Source organism: Carcharhinus amblyrhynchos, chromosome 23 (assembly GCF_965287045.1).
Source record: "Carcharhinus amblyrhynchos chromosome 23, sCarAmb.v2.hapA, whole genome shotgun sequence".
Taxonomy (NCBI): Eukaryota; Metazoa; Chordata; class Chondrichthyes; order Carcharhiniformes; family Carcharhinidae; genus Carcharhinus; species Carcharhinus amblyrhynchos.
Window position 1 is genome coordinate 856,314 of NC_137346.1, and position 17,627 is coordinate 873,940.

At 44.2% G+C, this 17,627-nt stretch overlaps 1 protein-coding gene across 2 annotated transcripts in view; it reads right to left on the reverse strand.

The window, feature by feature from the left end:
- The window catches only part of pigl (phosphatidylinositol glycan anchor biosynthesis, class L), a 96,601-nt gene that overhangs the window by 66,723 nt on the left and 12,251 nt on the right, over positions 1 to 17,627 (reverse strand). For both annotated transcript variants that reach the window (XM_080210957.1, XM_080210956.1), the window contains exon 2: positions 16,994 to 17,093. In XM_080210957.1, the coding sequence (XP_080067083.1) occupies positions 16,994 to 17,093 (100 nt within the window). The remainder of the gene's footprint in view (positions 1 to 16,993; positions 17,094 to 17,627) is intronic.

The following is a 17,627-nucleotide window of genomic DNA, read 5'->3' on the forward strand; positions in this document are numbered from 1 at the left end:
CTTTTATGACCCTGCATTGTTAGCAAGAAGGTTATGTGTTTTGGACAGTTTTTATCTTCCTAGTGAATTTCAGATTCCACAGTATCATTTTCTGTTTTGACTGCAGTTTTTAGTTTTAGAAGGGACATCAAGCTGAAAAAAGTGTTTCTCTCTCTCCCTAGTTTAGGAAATTCTATTGGTTCACTGAAAGAAAGGCTTCTTGCCCTCCTGGAGTAGAACATCTGCTGTTCGTCCTTTATCTCCAAGAGCTCGGAGATAATTTTCATTTTATAACATTCTTTGAATGTGGACATCGCAGGCAAGGCTGGTATTTATTGCCAATTTCTAGTTGCCCTGAGAGGATAGTGATGAACCTTCTGTTTGCTACACTTGACGGCCTTGCTAGGTCACTTCAGGGTTAACCAAATTGGTGTAAGAGTAGAGTCACATACAGACACAGACTCGGTAAAGATGGAAGATTTCTTTCCCTTAAAGGATGCTTGACCAGAGTCTCTCCCTGATGTTCTGGGAAGCTGTTCTGACTTCAAACTGTTCTGTATGTGTCCAGAAGTCTACTAGAAGTTACAAGGCTGAGGGGGTCAGGATTTCAATTCTCTAAGCAAAGGACTCAGTTCCAATATCACATGAGCATTATGTTAAACCTGTGGAAAGGGTTTTGTCTATGCAAAGTTTTTGTTTGATGGAACATTTTAGATATATTTATCAAGGATTATATATTATCATGGTTGTTTTTTTTTTAATTGATAAAAGTTATTGCTAATTTTCTTTCCATACATGTTAACTATATTCTTAAATAAACTTTGTTTGATAAAAGCTCCCCAGTGGGTGATTTCAATGATACCCGAGATGAAGCAAATCATGCTCACCCTAGCCAAATTCAAATTGCAAAGCTTATGATCCAAGTGGACTTCATAAAACAGTTTGAAGTTTCTGACCTGGATTATAACACTTGACAAAACACTTGTTTGGAATTAATTGAATTACTGTGTCAAATTTTAGGAAGGTATTAGAGCGAATGCAAAAAAAAATTACAAATGTGGTTCCAGGAATGAAGGGCATCAGTTATGAAGATAGATTGGAGAAGCTAAGGCTGTTCTTTTTCTAGAAGGTTGAGGGGCTAGGTAATCAATGTTGTAAGGAGGCCAGATACATAAGAAACTGTCCCTGCAGTTGAAAGGGTTGAGAACTGAAGTACACTGATCTAAGGTGATTGACACAGCAACCACAGGTGACATGAGGGGAAAACCTTTCATGCTGTGAGTTATGAACTTGGTGGAGGGAGATTCAATCAGAGCCTTCAGAAGGGTATTCGATAATTATCTGAAGAGGTAATTTGTAAGGCTATGGGAAAATAGGAAGGAAAATGTGTGACTGAGTTGTACTTGCATTAAGCTGGCATTGATATGATGGGCTGTATTGCCTCCTTCTGTACTGTAATCATGCAATAATTCAACAACTCAGCAGTTCAGAGTTGATAAGAGAATCCCTTTACCCAAATGCTATGAGTACTACATGTTGTGGAACAACTTATTTGCTGCTCCAATTGTCCAGCCAATTTTCTTATCATTTCTTGCTTCTTGTTGACAGTTCTAGAAATTCATGACCATACTCAAGTGGTTGTTTCATTTATTGTGTTGACTGAATATAAACTGTATAGTCAACCATAAACGTATTGCACCTAATCCTGTTCTGACACCGCACAGCACTTAATTCATTTTGCAGTAGGGATTGGTATTTAGCAATGTGGAGCAGCAACTTTGGTCAAATTTCCCCTCAGTAATCTAAGAGCTCGGAGGTAATTTTCATTTTATAACATTCTTTGAATGTGGACATTGCAGACAAGGCTGGTATTTATTGCCAATTTCTAGTTGCCCTGAGAGGATAGTGGTGAACCTTCTGTTGCTACACTCGACAGCCTTGCTAGGTCACTTCAGGGTTAACCAAATTGGTGTAAGAGTCACATACAGATACAGACTAGGTAAACATGGAAGATTTCTTTCCCTAAAAGGATACTAGTGAACCAGTTAGGTTTTAAGACCATCAACAGCTTTTAAGGATACCAACTTATCATTTCCAGATTTCTACAGATAAAGTTCTCAAACTGCCATAATGAGATCTGAACTCTTTTTCTTTAAGAATGTTGTTATTCCTTTCTCAGAGTTACAATGCCAATGTGCAGAATGAACTGGGCAAGCCCTTAATCCATCTCTTTCCTTGCTCCAAAAATCAAATAAAATTCAAACTGAATCCAACACGATTTCCACAAAAGAGATATAGCAGATCCAAGCTAAAAAGAACAGTTATCACACCTAATCTCAAGCTTGATCTTAGCCAAATGGCCAAAATTCATATAACCGCAGGGGAGCTAGAAATCCAAACTCAAAACCATCCAACACCATGTGGTTCAGCTATTCATTTATTTATCTGGCTCAAACTTTGGGTAAGCTCAGATCAAACACACTTAAAAAAAACAAGTAACAATTTTAGATCCTGTTGAACTGCAGCTACACAAAACAATACTTAACAGTTGTCTTTGCATTTTAATTCTTTTACATTTGTGATTACATAGCAAAATAAAGCTTCTATTGCATTCTTGAAAATAAGTATAACAGACTCCTGAGCCACACACAGTAGGATTAAGGCTTACAAGCACTGTATAGGTGACAATGAATGCTTGATAACTTTGCATCATATTAATTTTTTTGCACTTCCATTATCCTTTCCTCCTAAAGTTGCTACCTCTTGCTGGTGCACAGCTCCACGAATGCTCAAGATCATCATAGTTCAGTCACTCAGCCACGTGTCTATTCTACCCATGAACATAGTGAGTTTGAACAAACTATTCAAGGTATGTCTAGGTCTGTGAGGAAGTAAGAGTCAGGTCTCATTTCATGACAGTAGAGGTTTGTATAGCAATCAGAAACAGAAACACATACTACGTTACCCTTTCTTCAGCTACTAGGAACAGTAATCAATAGCGGAGTTTTTGACAGCAAACATTTCTCTGATATAAAGACTTGGACAGGTTGCAGAGCTGGGCCGAGAGGTGACGGATGGAGTTTAATGCGGAGAAGTGTGAGGTAATTCACTTTGGTAGGAATAACAGATGTGTTGAGTATAGGGCTAACGGGAGGACTTTGAATAGTGTGGATGAACAGAGGGATCTAGGTGTATGTGTACATAGATCCCTGAAAGTTGGGAATCAAGTAGATAGGGTTGTTAAGAAGGCATACGGTGTCTTGGCGTTTATTAGTAGGGGGATTGAATTTAGGAGTCGCAGCATCATGTTGCAACTGTACACAACTCTGGTGCGGCTGCACTTGGAGTACTGTGTGCAGTTCTGGTCCCCACATTACAGGAAGGATGTGGAGGCTTTGGAGAGGGTGCAGAGGAGGTTTACCAGGATGTTGCCTGGTATGGAGGGGAGGTCCTATGAGGAGAGACTGAGGGATTTGGGGTTGTTTTCGCTGGAAAGAAGGCAGCTAAGAGGGGATCTTATTGAAACATATAAGATGATTAGAGGTTTAGATAGGGTGGACAGTGATAGCCTTTTTCCTCGGATGGAGAAAGCTAGCACGAGGGGGCATGGCTTTAAATTAAGGGGGGGTAGTTAAAGGACGGATGTCAGGGGTAGGTTCTTTACCCAGAGGGTGGTGAGGGATTGGAATGCCCTGCCTGCTGCGGTTGTAAATGCGCCTAGTTTGGGGGCGTTTAAGAGATCCGTGGATAGGTTTATGGATGGTAAGGGTTTGGTTTAGGTTAGCGGGTCATTGTTTTTTAACTGGTCGGCGCAACATCGTGGGCCGAAGGGCCTGTTCTGCGCTGTAATGTTCTATGTTCTATAAATGAATTTAGTCAGATTAGGCTTAAATCTGGAAATCTAGGATCTTCTAATCTTGCATAGCTCAATATTACACCAGTTATTGCATTGACCAGCAATCTATCAGTATTAAATGTAACACAGAACGTAGTGACTTCATTATAACCTTGGTTCAAACGAGGACAAAGGAGTTGAAATTGAGGCACAATTTGACCAAATGTGACATTAAGGAACTCTAGCAAAACTAGAGTCAATGGGAACCGGGGGAAAACTCTCCACTGGCTGGAGGCACGCCTAGCACAAAAGAAGATGCTGTGATTGTGGGAGGTCAGTCATTTCATTCCCAGAACATCTCTGCTTGAGGTGCTCAGGGTAGTGTCCTAGTCCAATCATCTTCAGCTGTTTCATCAATGACCTCCCTTCCATTATAAGGTCAGAAGTGGGGATGTTAGCTAATGATTGGAGAATGATCAGCACCATTTGTGACTAAATTCTCAGATACTGAATCAGTCCCTGGCTAAATATAGCAAGACCTAGACAATAAGTGAGAAATAACATTTGTGCTAGACAATTATCTTCTCCAACAAGGATCCAGGATGGCTTGGTGGCATAGTGGTTGGCATTGCTGCCTCACAGCGCCAGGGACCTGGGTTTGATTTCCAGCTTGGATGACTGTCTGTGTGGAGTTTGTGTGTTCTCCCCAGGTCTGTGGGGTTTCCTCCAGGTGTTCCGATTTCCTCCCACAATCCGAAAAATGTGCTAGTTAAGTGGACTGGCCATGCTAAATTCTCTGTGTACCCGAACAGGCACTGGACTGCGATGACTACGGGATTTTCACAATAACGTTATTGCAGTGTTAACATAAGCTTACTTGTGACTCATAAATAAACTTTATGATATACATTTGGAACTGAAATGGTCTAATTAGCGACAGATGGCATGGCTTTGTACAAAGGAGTTTATGTCTCACTAATTTGATTGAGTTTTTTGAGGAGGTGATGAAAATGATTGACGAGGGAAAGGGTCGTGGATGTTATCTACTTGGATTTTAGTAAAACGTTTGACAGCATGTTGGTGCAAAAGATTAAATCTCACAGGATCAGGAGTGAACTAGCTAGATGGATTCAGAACTGGCTTGGCTGTAGAAGACAGAGGGTAGTGGTGGAAGGGTGTTTTTCTGAATGGAGGTCTGTAACTAGTGGTGTTCTGCAGGGATCATTGCTGGGCCCTCTATTGTTTGTAACGTAAATGTGGAAGAAAATGTAGCTGGTCTGATTAGCATGTTTGCGGATGATACTAAGATTTGCGGAGTTGCAGATAGTGACGAAGATTTTCAGAGAATACAGCAGGATATAGATAGGCTGGAAAATTGGACGGAGAAATGGTAGATGGAATTTAATCTGGACAAATGCATGGTGATGCATTTTGGTAGATTCAATTCAGGTGGGAACAATAAACGGCAAAACCATCAGGAGCATAGACACACAGAAAGATTAGGGTGGTATAGTGGCAAGCACTGCTGTCTCACAGCGCCAGGGACCCAGGTTCAATTCTGATCTTGGTCAGTCTGTATGGAGATTGCACTTTTTCCCCGTGTCTGTGTGGGTTTCCTTCGGGTGCTTCAGTTTCCTCCCACGCTCCAAACATGTGTGGGTTAGGTTGATTGGCCATGCTAAATTGACCCTAACATCAGGGGGATTAGCAGGCTAAATGTGTGGGGTTGCAGGAATGTGGCCTGGATGGGATTGTGGTTGGTGCGGACACAATGGGCTGAATGGCTCCTTCTGTGCTGTAGGATTTTATGATCTGGGAGTACAGGTCCACAGATCCTTAAATGTAGTAGCACAGATGGAAAAGGTGGTGAAGAAAGCACTTTTTGATTTGATTTATTATTGTCACATGTATTAACATAGTGAAAAGTATAGTTTCTTGCGTGCTATATAGACAAGGCAATACCGATCATAGAGAAGGAAATGAGAGAGTGCAGAATGTACTGTTACAGTCATAGCCAGGGTGTAGAGAAAGATCAACTTAATGCGAGGTAGGTCTATTCAAAAGTCTGACAACAGCAGGGAAGAAGCTGTTCTCGAGTCAGTTGGTACTTGACCTCAGACTTTTGTATCTTTTTCCTGATGGAAGAAGGTGAAAGAGAGAATGCCCGGGGTGCGTGGGATCCTTAATTATGTTGGCTGCTTTGCTGAGGCAGCAGGAGATGTAAACAGAGTCAATGGATGGGAGGCTGATTTGTGTGATGGATTGGGCCACATACATGACCTTTTGTAGTTTCTTCAGTCTCGGGCAGAGCAGGAGCCATACCAAGCTGTGATACAAGCAGAAAGAATGCTTTCTATGGTGCATCTGTAAAAGTTGGTGAGAATCGGAGCTGACACGCCTAATCTCCTTTGTCTTCTGAGAAATTAGAGGCATTGGTGCGCTTTCTTAACTATAGTGTCAGCATGGGGGGGACCAGGACAGGTTGTTGGCGATCTGGACACCTAAAACTTGAAGCTCTAGCTCTTGACCCTTTCTACTTCGTCCCCATTGATGTAGACAAGGGCATGTTCTCCTTACACTTCCTGAAATCGATGACAATATCCTTCATTTTGTTGATATGGAGGGAGAGGTTATTGTTGTCACAACAGTTCACCAAATTCTCTATCTCATTGTTTGAGATCCCACCCACTATGGTGATGTTGTCAACAAACTTGAAAATCAAATTGGAGGGGAATTTGGCAAAACAGTCATAGGTGTATAAAGACTATAGTGGGGTGCTGAGAACACTTCCTTGTGGGGCACCAGTGTTGAGGATGATCAGAGTGAAGATATTGCCGAAACTTACTGATTGTGGTCATGCAAGTTAGGAAGTTCAGGATCCAGTCGCAGAGAGAGGGTGCTGAGGCCCAGGTCAAGGAGTTTGGAAATGAGTTTCGTGGGAATAGTAGTGTTGAAGGTTGAGTTATAGTCAATAAATAGGAGTCTGACATAGGTGTCCTTGTTATCTAAGTGTTCCAGGGTTGATTGTAGGGCCAAGGAGATGGCATCTGCTGTGGAGCTCTTGCAGCGGTAGGCAAACTGTAATGGATCCAGGTAATCCAGGAGGCTGGAATTGATTTATGCCATGATTAGCCTTTTGAAGCACTTCATAATGATGGATGTCACAGCCACTGGCCAGTAGTCATTAAGAACCACTGCTTGGTTTTTCTTAGGTACCGGGATGATAGTTGTCTTCTTGAAGCAGATAGGAAGCTCGGATTGTTGTAAAGAGAGGTTGAAGATGTCTGTGAATACCTCCGCCAGCTTATCCGTGCAGGATCTGAGTGCATGTCTGGGTACTCCATCTGGGCCAGTCGCTTTCCATGGGTTGACGTTCGAGAAGGCTCCTCTCACATTTGCAAGGGTGACCTCAGATTCAGGTTCATCAAGGGCTTCCAGGGTGGAGGGCACGCTTTTGCTGACCTCTTGCTCAAAAGGGGCATAGAATGCATTGAGCTTATCAGGGAGGGGTGCGTTGGAGCCGGCAATTTTACATACCTTCATTTTGTAGCCTGTTATGTCTTGTAGACCTTGCCATAGTTGGCGGCGGTCGGCTAGCCTGGGACTCTAGCTTGGCAAGCATGGCATGCTTGCCTTCACTGGCTGGGTCATTGAGTATAGAAGTTTGCAAATTATAGAACATAGAAAAACTACAGCACAAACAGGCCCTTTGGCCCACAAGTTGCGCTGAACACCTACTAAGCTTACCTATAACCCTCAATTCTACTAAGTCCCACGTACTCATCCAGAAGTCTCTTAAAAGACCCTATTGAATCTGCCTTCACCATCACCACTGGCAGCCCATTCCACGCACCCACCACCCTCTGAGTGAAAAACTTATCCCTGACATCTCCTCTGTACCTACTCCCCATCACCTTAAACCTGTGTCTTCTTGTGGCAACCATTTCAGCCCTGGGAAAAAGCCTCTGAAAATCCACACGATCAATACCTCGCAACATCTTATACACTTCTAACAGGTCACCTCTCATCCTTCTTCTCTCCAAGGAGAAAAGACCAAGCTCTCTCAACCTATCTTCATAAGGCATGCCACCCAATCCAGGCAACATCCTTGTAAATCTCCTCTGCACCCTTTCAATGGCTTCCACATCCTTCAAGTAAAGAGGTGACCAGAACTGAGCAAGTACTCCAAGTGGGGTCTGACCAGGGTCTTATAAAGCTGCAGCATTATCTCCCAACTCCTAAACTCAATTCTTCGATTGACGAAGGCCAGTACACCGTACACCTTCTTAACCACATCCTCTACCTGCGAAGCCGATTTGAGAGGCCTATGAACCCCGACCCCAAGATCCTTCTGATCTTCCACACTGCTAAGAGACTTACCCTTAATATTATATTCCTTCATCACATTTGACCTGCCTAAATGAACCACCACACACTTATCTGGGTTGAAGTCCATCTGCCACTTCTCTGCTCAGTCTTGCATCCTATCTATGTCTCGCCGCGACTTCTGACATCCCTCCACACTATCCACAACACCACCAATCTTTGTGTCATCAGCAAACTTACCAACGCATCCCTCCACTGCCTCATCCAGGTCACTTATAAAAATCACAAACAGCAAGGGTCCCAGAACAGATCCCTGGGGCACTCCACTGGTGACTTACCTCCATGCAGAAAAAGACCCATCTACAACCACTCTCTGCCTTCTGTGGGCAAGCCAGTTCTGGATCCACAAAGCAATGACCCCTGGGATCCCATGCCCCCTCACTTTCTCAATAAGCCTTGCATGGGGGACCTTATCGAATGCCTTGCTGAAGTCCATATGAACCACATCTACCGGGGAGACTTTAACTAGAATGGTTGTGGGGAGGGCATTGAAATTAAGTGACTGGGAGCAAGAAGGTTAGCTCGCAAATAGAGAGGGATTGTCGACAGTGTAAGAGGGAGAATAGACAGGTGACGGAGAAGTGGAGCACTCAGACCGAAGCTTTGAGATGTGTCTATTTTAACGCTAGGAGTGTTGTGAACAAAGTGGATGAGCTTAGAGCGTGGATTGCTGCTTGGAAATGTGACGTGGTGGCCATTACAGAGATTTGGATGTCTCAGGGACAGGACTGGATACTTCAAGAGCCAGGATTCAGATGTTTCAGGAGGGACAGAGCGGGAGGCAAAAGAGGTGAGGGAGTGGCACTGTTGATCAGGGACAGTGTTATGGCTGTAGAGAAGATGGACGCTGTGGAGGGATTGTCTACAGTGTCTCTGTGGGTGGAAGTTCGGAGCAGGAAGGGATCAATAACTTTACTGGGTGTTTTCTACAGGCAGCCCAATAGTAACAGGGTTGTTGAGAAGCAGATAGGGAAACAAATCCTGGAGAGATGTAATAATAACAGAGTTGTCATGATTGGAGACTTTAGTTTCCCAAATATCGATTGGAATATTTCTAGGTTAAGGGGTTTAGGTGGGGAGGAGTTTGTTAGGTGTGTTCAGGAGGGTTTCCTGACACAGTATGTGGATAAGCCTACAAGAGGAGAGGCTGTACTCGATCTGGTATTGGGTAATGAACCTGGACAGGTGTCAGATCTCTCAGTGGGACAGCATTTTGGGGATAGTGATCATAACTCTATCTCCTTTACACTAGCATTGGAGAGGGATAGGATCAGGCAAGCTAGGAAAGTGTTTATCTGGAGTAAGGGGAATTATGAAGCCATCAGGCAGGAAATTAGAGACGTAAATTGGAAGGAGGTATTCTCGGGGAAATGTACCGAAGTAAGGTGGCAGATTTTCAAGGAATGTTTGTCTGGAGTTCTGCACAACAACGTTCCGATGAGACAGGGAGGTTATGGTAAGTTACAGGAACAATGGTGTACAAAAGTTGTAACGAATCTAGTCAAAAAGAAAAGTGTACAAAAGGTTCAGGGAGCTAGGTAATGTTAGGGATCTAGAAGAGGATACGACCTGTAGAAAGGAACTTAAGAAGGAAATTAGGAGAGCCAGAAAGAGTCATGAGAAGACCTTGGCAGGTAAGATTAAGGAAAACCCTAAGGCGATCTACAAATATGTGAAGAGTAAAAGGATGAGATGTGAAGGAATAGGACCTCTAAAATGTGACAGTGGGAAAGTTTGCATAGAACCGGTAAAAATAGCAGAGGTGCTCAATGAATACTTTACTTCTGTATTCACGGTGGAAAAAGATCTTGGTGGTTGTAGTGCAGGCTTGTGGTGGACTGAAAAGCTTGAGTACGTGGACATTAAGAAAGAGGATGTGTTGGAGCTTTTGAATAGCATCAAAGTAGATAAGTCGCCAGGACTGGATGGGATGTACCCCAGGTTACTGTGGGAGGCAAGGGAAGAGATTGCAGAGTCTCTGGTGATGATCTTTGCATCATCGATGGAGACGGGAGAGGTTCTGGAGGATTGCGGATGTGGTTCCTATATTCAAAAAGGGAATAGAGATAGCCCAGGAAATTATCGACCAGTGAGCCTAACCTCAGTGGTTGGTAAGTTGATGGAAAAGATCCTGAGAGACAGGATTTATGAACATTTAGAGAAGTTTAGTATGATCAAAAGTGGTCAGCACAGCTTTGTCAAAGGCAGATCGTGCCTTACGAGTCTGGTTGAGTTTTTTGAAAATGTGACTAAACACATTGATGAAGGAAGAGCGGTGGATGTGGTTTATATGGACTTCAGAAAGGCGTTCGATAAGGTCCCCCATGCAAGGCTTATTGAGAAAGTGAGGGGACATGGGATCCAAGGGGACGTTGCTTTGTGGATCCAGAACTGGCTTGCCCACAGAAGGGAGAGAGTGATTGTAGATGGGTCTTTTTCTGCATGGAGGTCGGTCACCACTGGAGTGCCCCAGGGATCTGTTCTGGGACCCTTGCTGTTTGTGATTTTTATAAATGACCTGGGTGACGAAGTGGAGGGATGGGTTGGTAAGTTTGCCAATGGCATGAAGGTCGGAGGTTGTGGATAGTTTGGAGGGATGTCAGAAGTTGCAAGAGACATAGATAGGATGCAAAACTGGGCGGAGAAGTGGCAGATGGACTTCAACCCGGAGAAATGTGTAGTGGTACATTTTGGCAAGTCCAATGGGATGAAGGAATTATAATATTAAGGGTAAGACTCTTAGCGGTGTGGAAGATCAGAAGGATCTTGGGGTCCGGGTTCATAGAACCATACAAAATTACAACTCAGAAACAGGCCTTTTGGCCCTTCTTGTCTGTGCTGAACCATTTTTTGCCTAGTCCCACTGACCTGCACTTGGACCATATCCCTCCACACCCCTCTCATCCATGAACCTGTCCAAGGTTTTCTTAAATGTTAAAAGTGACCCCGCATTTATCACTTTATCCGGCAACTCATTCCACACTCTCGCCACTCTCTGCGTGAAGAAGCTCCCTGTAATACTCCCTTTAAACTTTTCTCCTTTCATCCTTAACCCATGCCCTCTGGTATTTTTTTCTCCCCTAGCCTCAGTGGAAAAAGCCTGCTTGCATTCACTCTATCTATACCCATCAAAATCTTATACACCTCAATCAAATCTCCCCTCATTCATCTATGCTCCAGGGAATAAAGTCCTAACCTATTCAATCTCTCTCTGTAACTCAGCTTCTCAAGTCCCAGCAACATCCTTGTGAACCTTCTCTGCATTCTTTCAACCTTATTTACGTCCTTCCTGTAACTAGGTGACTAAAACCGTACACAGTACTCTAAATTCGGCCTCACGAATGCCTTATATAATCTTACCATAACACTCCAACTTTTATACTCGATACTCCGATTTATAGGACTCTCAAATCAGCTTTGCAGATAGTGGATGTGGTTAAGAAGGTGTTTGGTGTACTGGGCTTCATCAATCAAGGAAGTGAATATGGGAGTTGGGAGATAATGCTGCAGCTGTATAAGACCCTGGTCAGACCCCACTTGCAGTTCTGGTCACCTCATTACAGGAAGGATGTGGAAGCCATTGAAAGGGTGCAGAGGAGATTTACAAGGATGTTGCCTGGACTGGGTGGCATGCCCTATGAAGATAGGTTGAGCGAGCTCGGTCTTTTCTCCTTGGAGAGACGAAAGGTGAGAGGGAACCTGATAGAGGTGTATAAGACGATGAGAGGTATTGAGCAGGTGGATTCTGAGACGCTTTTTTCCAGGGCTGAAATGGCTGTCACAAGAGGACACAGGTTTAAGGTGCTGGGGAGTAGGTACAGAGGAGATGTCAGGGGTAAGTTTCTCACTCAGAGGTGGTGGGTGAGTGGAATCGGCTGCCGTCAGTGGTGTTGGAGGCAAATTCGATAGGGTCTTTTAAGGGATTTCTGAGTGAGTACATGGGACTTAATAGGATTGAAGGTCATAGGTAAGCCTAGTAGGTAGAGATATGATCGGCGCAACTTGTGGGCCGAAGGGCCTGTTTGTGCTGTAGTTTTTCTATGATTCTACCGCTCTTCCTTCGTCCATGTGTTCAGTCACATCTTCAAAAATCTCAACCAGGCTCATAAGGCACGATCTGCCTTTGACAAAGCCGTGCTGACTATTTCTGTTCATCCTATACTTCTCCAAATGTTCATAAATTCTGTCTCTCAGGATCTTCTCCATTAACTTACCAACCGCTGAGGTTAGACTCACCGGTCGATAATTTCCTGGGCTATCTCCACTCCCTTTCTTGAACAGAGGAACCACATCCGCAATCCTTTTTTAACAATTTTAAACAATTACGTTACAGTTGTTTAGGCCACATTTGGAATACTGTGTCCAGTTCTGATCGCCATACTGCCAGATGGATGTGGAGGCTTTGGACAGAGTACAGAAAAGATTTACCAGGATGTTGCCGAGTATGGGGGGGCGGGGAGGAGGTTATTAACTATGAGGAGAGATTGAATAAACTGGGATTGTTCTTCCTGGAAAGACGAAGGCTCAGAGGCGACTTGATAGAAGTTTGTAAAATAATGAGGAGCATGGATAAGGTGAACAGTTGGAAGCTTTTTCCCAGGGCCGGAATGACAATTACAAGGGGAACAAGTTCAAGGTAAGGGGGAAAGGTTCAGTAGAGATGTGCAGGGGGGCATGGAATGCACTGCCAGGTGAGACAATCTAATCATTGCCCCTTGACATTCAATGGCACTACCATTGCTAAATCCCTCAATACCAACATCATGGGAGCTACCATTGACCGCAAACTGAACTGGACTAAGTACATCAACACTGTGGCCAAAAGGGAAGGTCAGAGGTGAGGGATCCTGCAATGTAACTTACTTCCTGACTCCTAAGTCTGTTCATCAACTACAAGGCACAAATCAGGACTCTCCACTTCCATGGATGAGTAAGGCATCGACAATACTCAAGAAGCTTGACAGCTAGGACAAAGCAGCTCACTTGATTGGCACCACATCTACAAACATTTGCTCTATCCGCCATCAATGCATAACTGCAGCAATGTGTATCATCTACAAGATACACTGCAGGAACTGACCAAGGCTCCTCAGATAACACCTTCCAAACTCCCAACTGCTATCATTTAGAAAAGACAAATTCAGCAGATACACCATAACATGGAAGATCCCCTCCAAGCCATTCACCGTCCTCACGCTGAAATATATTGCTGTTCCTTAACTGTGGCTGAGTCAAAAGCCAAGAACGTCCTTCTTAAGAACATTCTGGATATTCCTACAACACATGGACTGCAGGGGTTCAATAAGGCAGCTCATCACCCCCTGCTTAAGGGAATTAGGGATAGGCAGTAGACAATTAATGCTGGCCTACTCAGCAACATCCACATCCCACAAACAAATTAAAAAAAGGATTTCTGATCTAAGACAGCGCTAGACTGGCGGTGCAGTGCTAAGAGCTGAAAGTCTGATAAATGAGCTACGTTCGCTAATTAAAGCATTACTGTGACTGAGTCATATAAACCAGGAAGGCCCCAAGCCCTCAGTATGTGTTCCTGGCTAATCACGGCTGAGACAGCAGTGTAAACACTGCAATTCCTCTACTGCAGAAAAAAAGTCAGGCTTGCTTTCACTCCTCATCACTACATAGGGATCTTCCTCACCGTGTGCACATGGGTGCCATCCAAGGACGAACAGATTGCCAACACAATATCACATGAAATATTACCATTTTGGGGAGTTGCCGAGAAGTTAGAAGTATCCCACCCAGACTGCAGTGACCCCAGAAAGCAGCTCACCAGTATCTTTACAGGGCAAATAGGCAATAAATGCTCGTCTTGTTAGTGATGCACACATCCCATGAATGAATTTAAAAAAGTTATGATGCTGTACATTTAGTATGAAGTAGCATCTATAATGACGGCACGGTGGCTAGCACAGCTGCCACACAGCGCCAGGGACCTGGGTTCAATTCCGGCCTTGGGTCACTGTCTGTGTGGAGTCTGCATGTTCTCCCTGTGTCTGTGTGGGTTTCCTCCGGGTGCTTCGGTTTCCTTCCACACACCAAAGATGTGCGGGTTAGGTTGATTGGCCATGCTAAATTGCCCCTTAGTGTCCGGGAGATTAAGAGGGTAAATATATGGGGTTACGGGGATGGGACTTGGGTGGGATTGTTGTCGGTGCAGACTCCATGGGCCGAATGGCCTCCTTCCACACTGTAGATTCTGAGAGAGCTGTGAAGCTGGATAACTCAGAAAATTATAAAACATACATTAAAAAATTGTAAGTACCTTTAAAAGCAAACATAGAACATAGAACATTACAGCGCAGAACAGGCCCTTCGGCCCACGATGTTGCGCCGACCAGTTACAAAAACAATGACCCACTAGCCTATACCAATCCCTTTTCGTCCATAAACCTATCCAGAGATCTCTTAAACGCCCCCAAACTAGACGCATTTACAACTGCAGCAGGCAGGGCATTCCAATCCCTCACCACCCGCTGGGTAAAGAACCTACCCCTGACATCCGTCCTGTAGCTACCCCCCCTTAATTTAAAGCCATGCCCCCTCGTGCTAGCTTTCTCCATCCGAGGAAAAAGGCTATCACTATCCACCCTATCTAAACCTCTAATCATCTTATATGTTTCAATAAGATCCCCTCTTAGCTGCCTTCTTTCCAACGAAAACAACCCTAAATCCCTCAGTCTCTCCTCATAGGACCTCCCCACCATACCAGGCAACATCCTAGTAAACCTCCTCTGCACCCTCTCCAACGCCTCCACATCCTTCTTGTAATGCGGGGACCAGAACTGCACACAGTACTCCAAGTGCGGCCGCACTAGAGTAGTGTACAGTTGCAACATTACACTGCGACTCCTAAATTCAATCCCCCTACCAATAAACGCCAAGACACCGTACGCCTTCTTAACAACCTTATCTACTTGATTCCCAACTTTCAGGGATCTATGTACACACACACCTAGATCCCTCTGTTCATCCACACTATTCAAAGTCCTCCCGTTAGCCCTATACTCGACACATCTGTTGCTCCTACCAAAGTGAATTACCTCACACTTCTCCGCATTAAATTCCATCCGCCACCTCTCGGCCCAGCTCTGCAACCTATCTAAGTCTCCCTGCAGACTATGACACCCTTCCTCACAATCTACCACACCTCCAACTTTGGTGTCATCAGCAAATTTACTAATCCACCCAACTATACCCTCATCCAGATCATTAATAAAAATTACAAACAACAGTGGCCCCAAAACAGATCCCTGAGGTACACCACTCGTAACTGTACTCCATGATGAATATTTACCATCCACCACCACCCTCTGTCTCCTATCTGATAGCCAATTCCTGATCCAACTTCCTAGATTACCCACAATCCCATACATCTGCATTTTCTGCAGAAGCCTACCATGGTGAACCTTATCGAACGCCTTACTAAAATCCATGTATACCACGTCAACTGCCTTGCCCCCATCCACCTCTTTGGTCACCTTCTCAAAAAACTCAATAAGGTTAGTAAGGCACGACCTACCCGCTACAAAACCATGCTGACTATTTCTAATCAATTCATTACACTCCAAATAACTATAAATCCTATCCCTAATAATTTTTTCTAAAACCTTGCCCACAACAGAAGTAAGACTCACCGGTCTATAATTCCCGGCAAAGTCTCTGTTCCCCTTCTTAAACAATGGGACAACATTCGCTATCCTCCAATCCTCCGGGACTACACCAGAGACCAATGACGACCTGAAGATCTGAGCCAGGGGCTCTGCAATCACCTCTCTAGCCTCCCAGAGAATCCTAGGGTAGATCCCATCCGGACCAGGGGACTTATCTATTTTCAGCCCCTCAAGAATTTCCAGCACATCCCCTTTATCAACCGTAATACTGTCTATTTTACACCCCTGCAACCCAATGTCCTCCTCAGCTATATTCATGTCCCCCTGCGTGAACACCGAAGAGAAATATTGGTTCAATACTTCTCCAATCTCCTCCGGTTCCACACACAACTTCCCCCTGCTGTCTGTAACTGGCCCTAATCTTGCCCTGACCAACCTTCTGTTCTTGACATACCTATAGAACGCCTTAGGATTCTCCTTAATCCTATCAGCCAAAGTCTTCTCATGTCCTCTTTTAGCCCTTCTCAACTCACTCTTCAACTCCCTCCTAGCCAATCTAAAGCTTTCTAGTGCACTATCTGAGCCCTCCAATCTCATCCAAACATAAGCCTCCTTTTTCTTTTTAACCATCGACTCAACTCTTTTAGTGCACCACGGTTCCCTAGATCTACCAAATCCACCATGCCTGACAGGGACATACCTATCAAGGACTCGCAGTAGCTGCTCCTTGAAAAAACTCCACATTTCAGACGTTCCCAGTCCCTGTAATCCCCTAATCCAATCCATGCTTCCTAATTCACTCCTGATAGCCTCATAATCGCCCTTACCCCAGCTAAAATTGCTGACCCGAGGTTCATGCCTATCTCTTCCCATCACTAAGGTGAACGTAACCGAATTGTGGTCACTATCACCAAAATGCACACCAACTTCCAAGTCTAGCACCTGGTCTGGCTCATTTCCCAGCACCAAATCCAATATAGCCTCACCTCTAGTTGGCCTGTCTACATACTGAGACAAAAAACCTTCCTGCACGCTTTGTACATGGCAACTCATTGGAAGATATAGCAAGGATCTATGTCATGTGTTTTGAAGATCTTTACCTGTTTGAATATTAGTCCAGTTTAGAGCTATACAGTGCACTATTGCAGCAAATATATACCTGTGGTCCAGAATGGTTACACAAGACAATGGAAGCCCCAGGACAGCACAGCTCTGTACAAGTTCCTTCTTACGAATCTCCCCTTGTTTATAGAAGTTCCCTGAAAATATGAAACATGAGCAGCTAAGAACAGAACTTAACTGTTCATAATGTAAAATGGTGTTTTACCAGATAGTCCTGTAATGGTTTTCAATGTTTAGCAGGGCACAGAACTAAACTTTGATCAGATCCAAAATGATTAAAGCACTTAGCTGGGATTCTCCTAAAAAAATTTCAAGTCCCTAATTCGCATGAAAACAGGAGTAACTTCTTGTATTTTTTTTAAGCAGGATTTTCAGAATGAAGTTCTGACAATCTGTGCATCAGAGTGCCTCAGAGAGATTGTGTCTGAAAATCACAAGGTGGAGCCTATCCCATCCAAGAGACCGACAGCACAGTACTGAACAGTCCACTGTACATGCACCGATCTGTCAGAGTGGAGCTTGGTGCATGCACAATGGCCCGTATTACTGACCTCCCAATAGAATCATAGAACTCTACAGTGCAGAAAGAGGCCCTTCGGCCCATCGAGTCGGCACCGAACATATTCCCACCCAGGCCCTATCCTCATATCCCCACCCAGGCCCTATCCCCA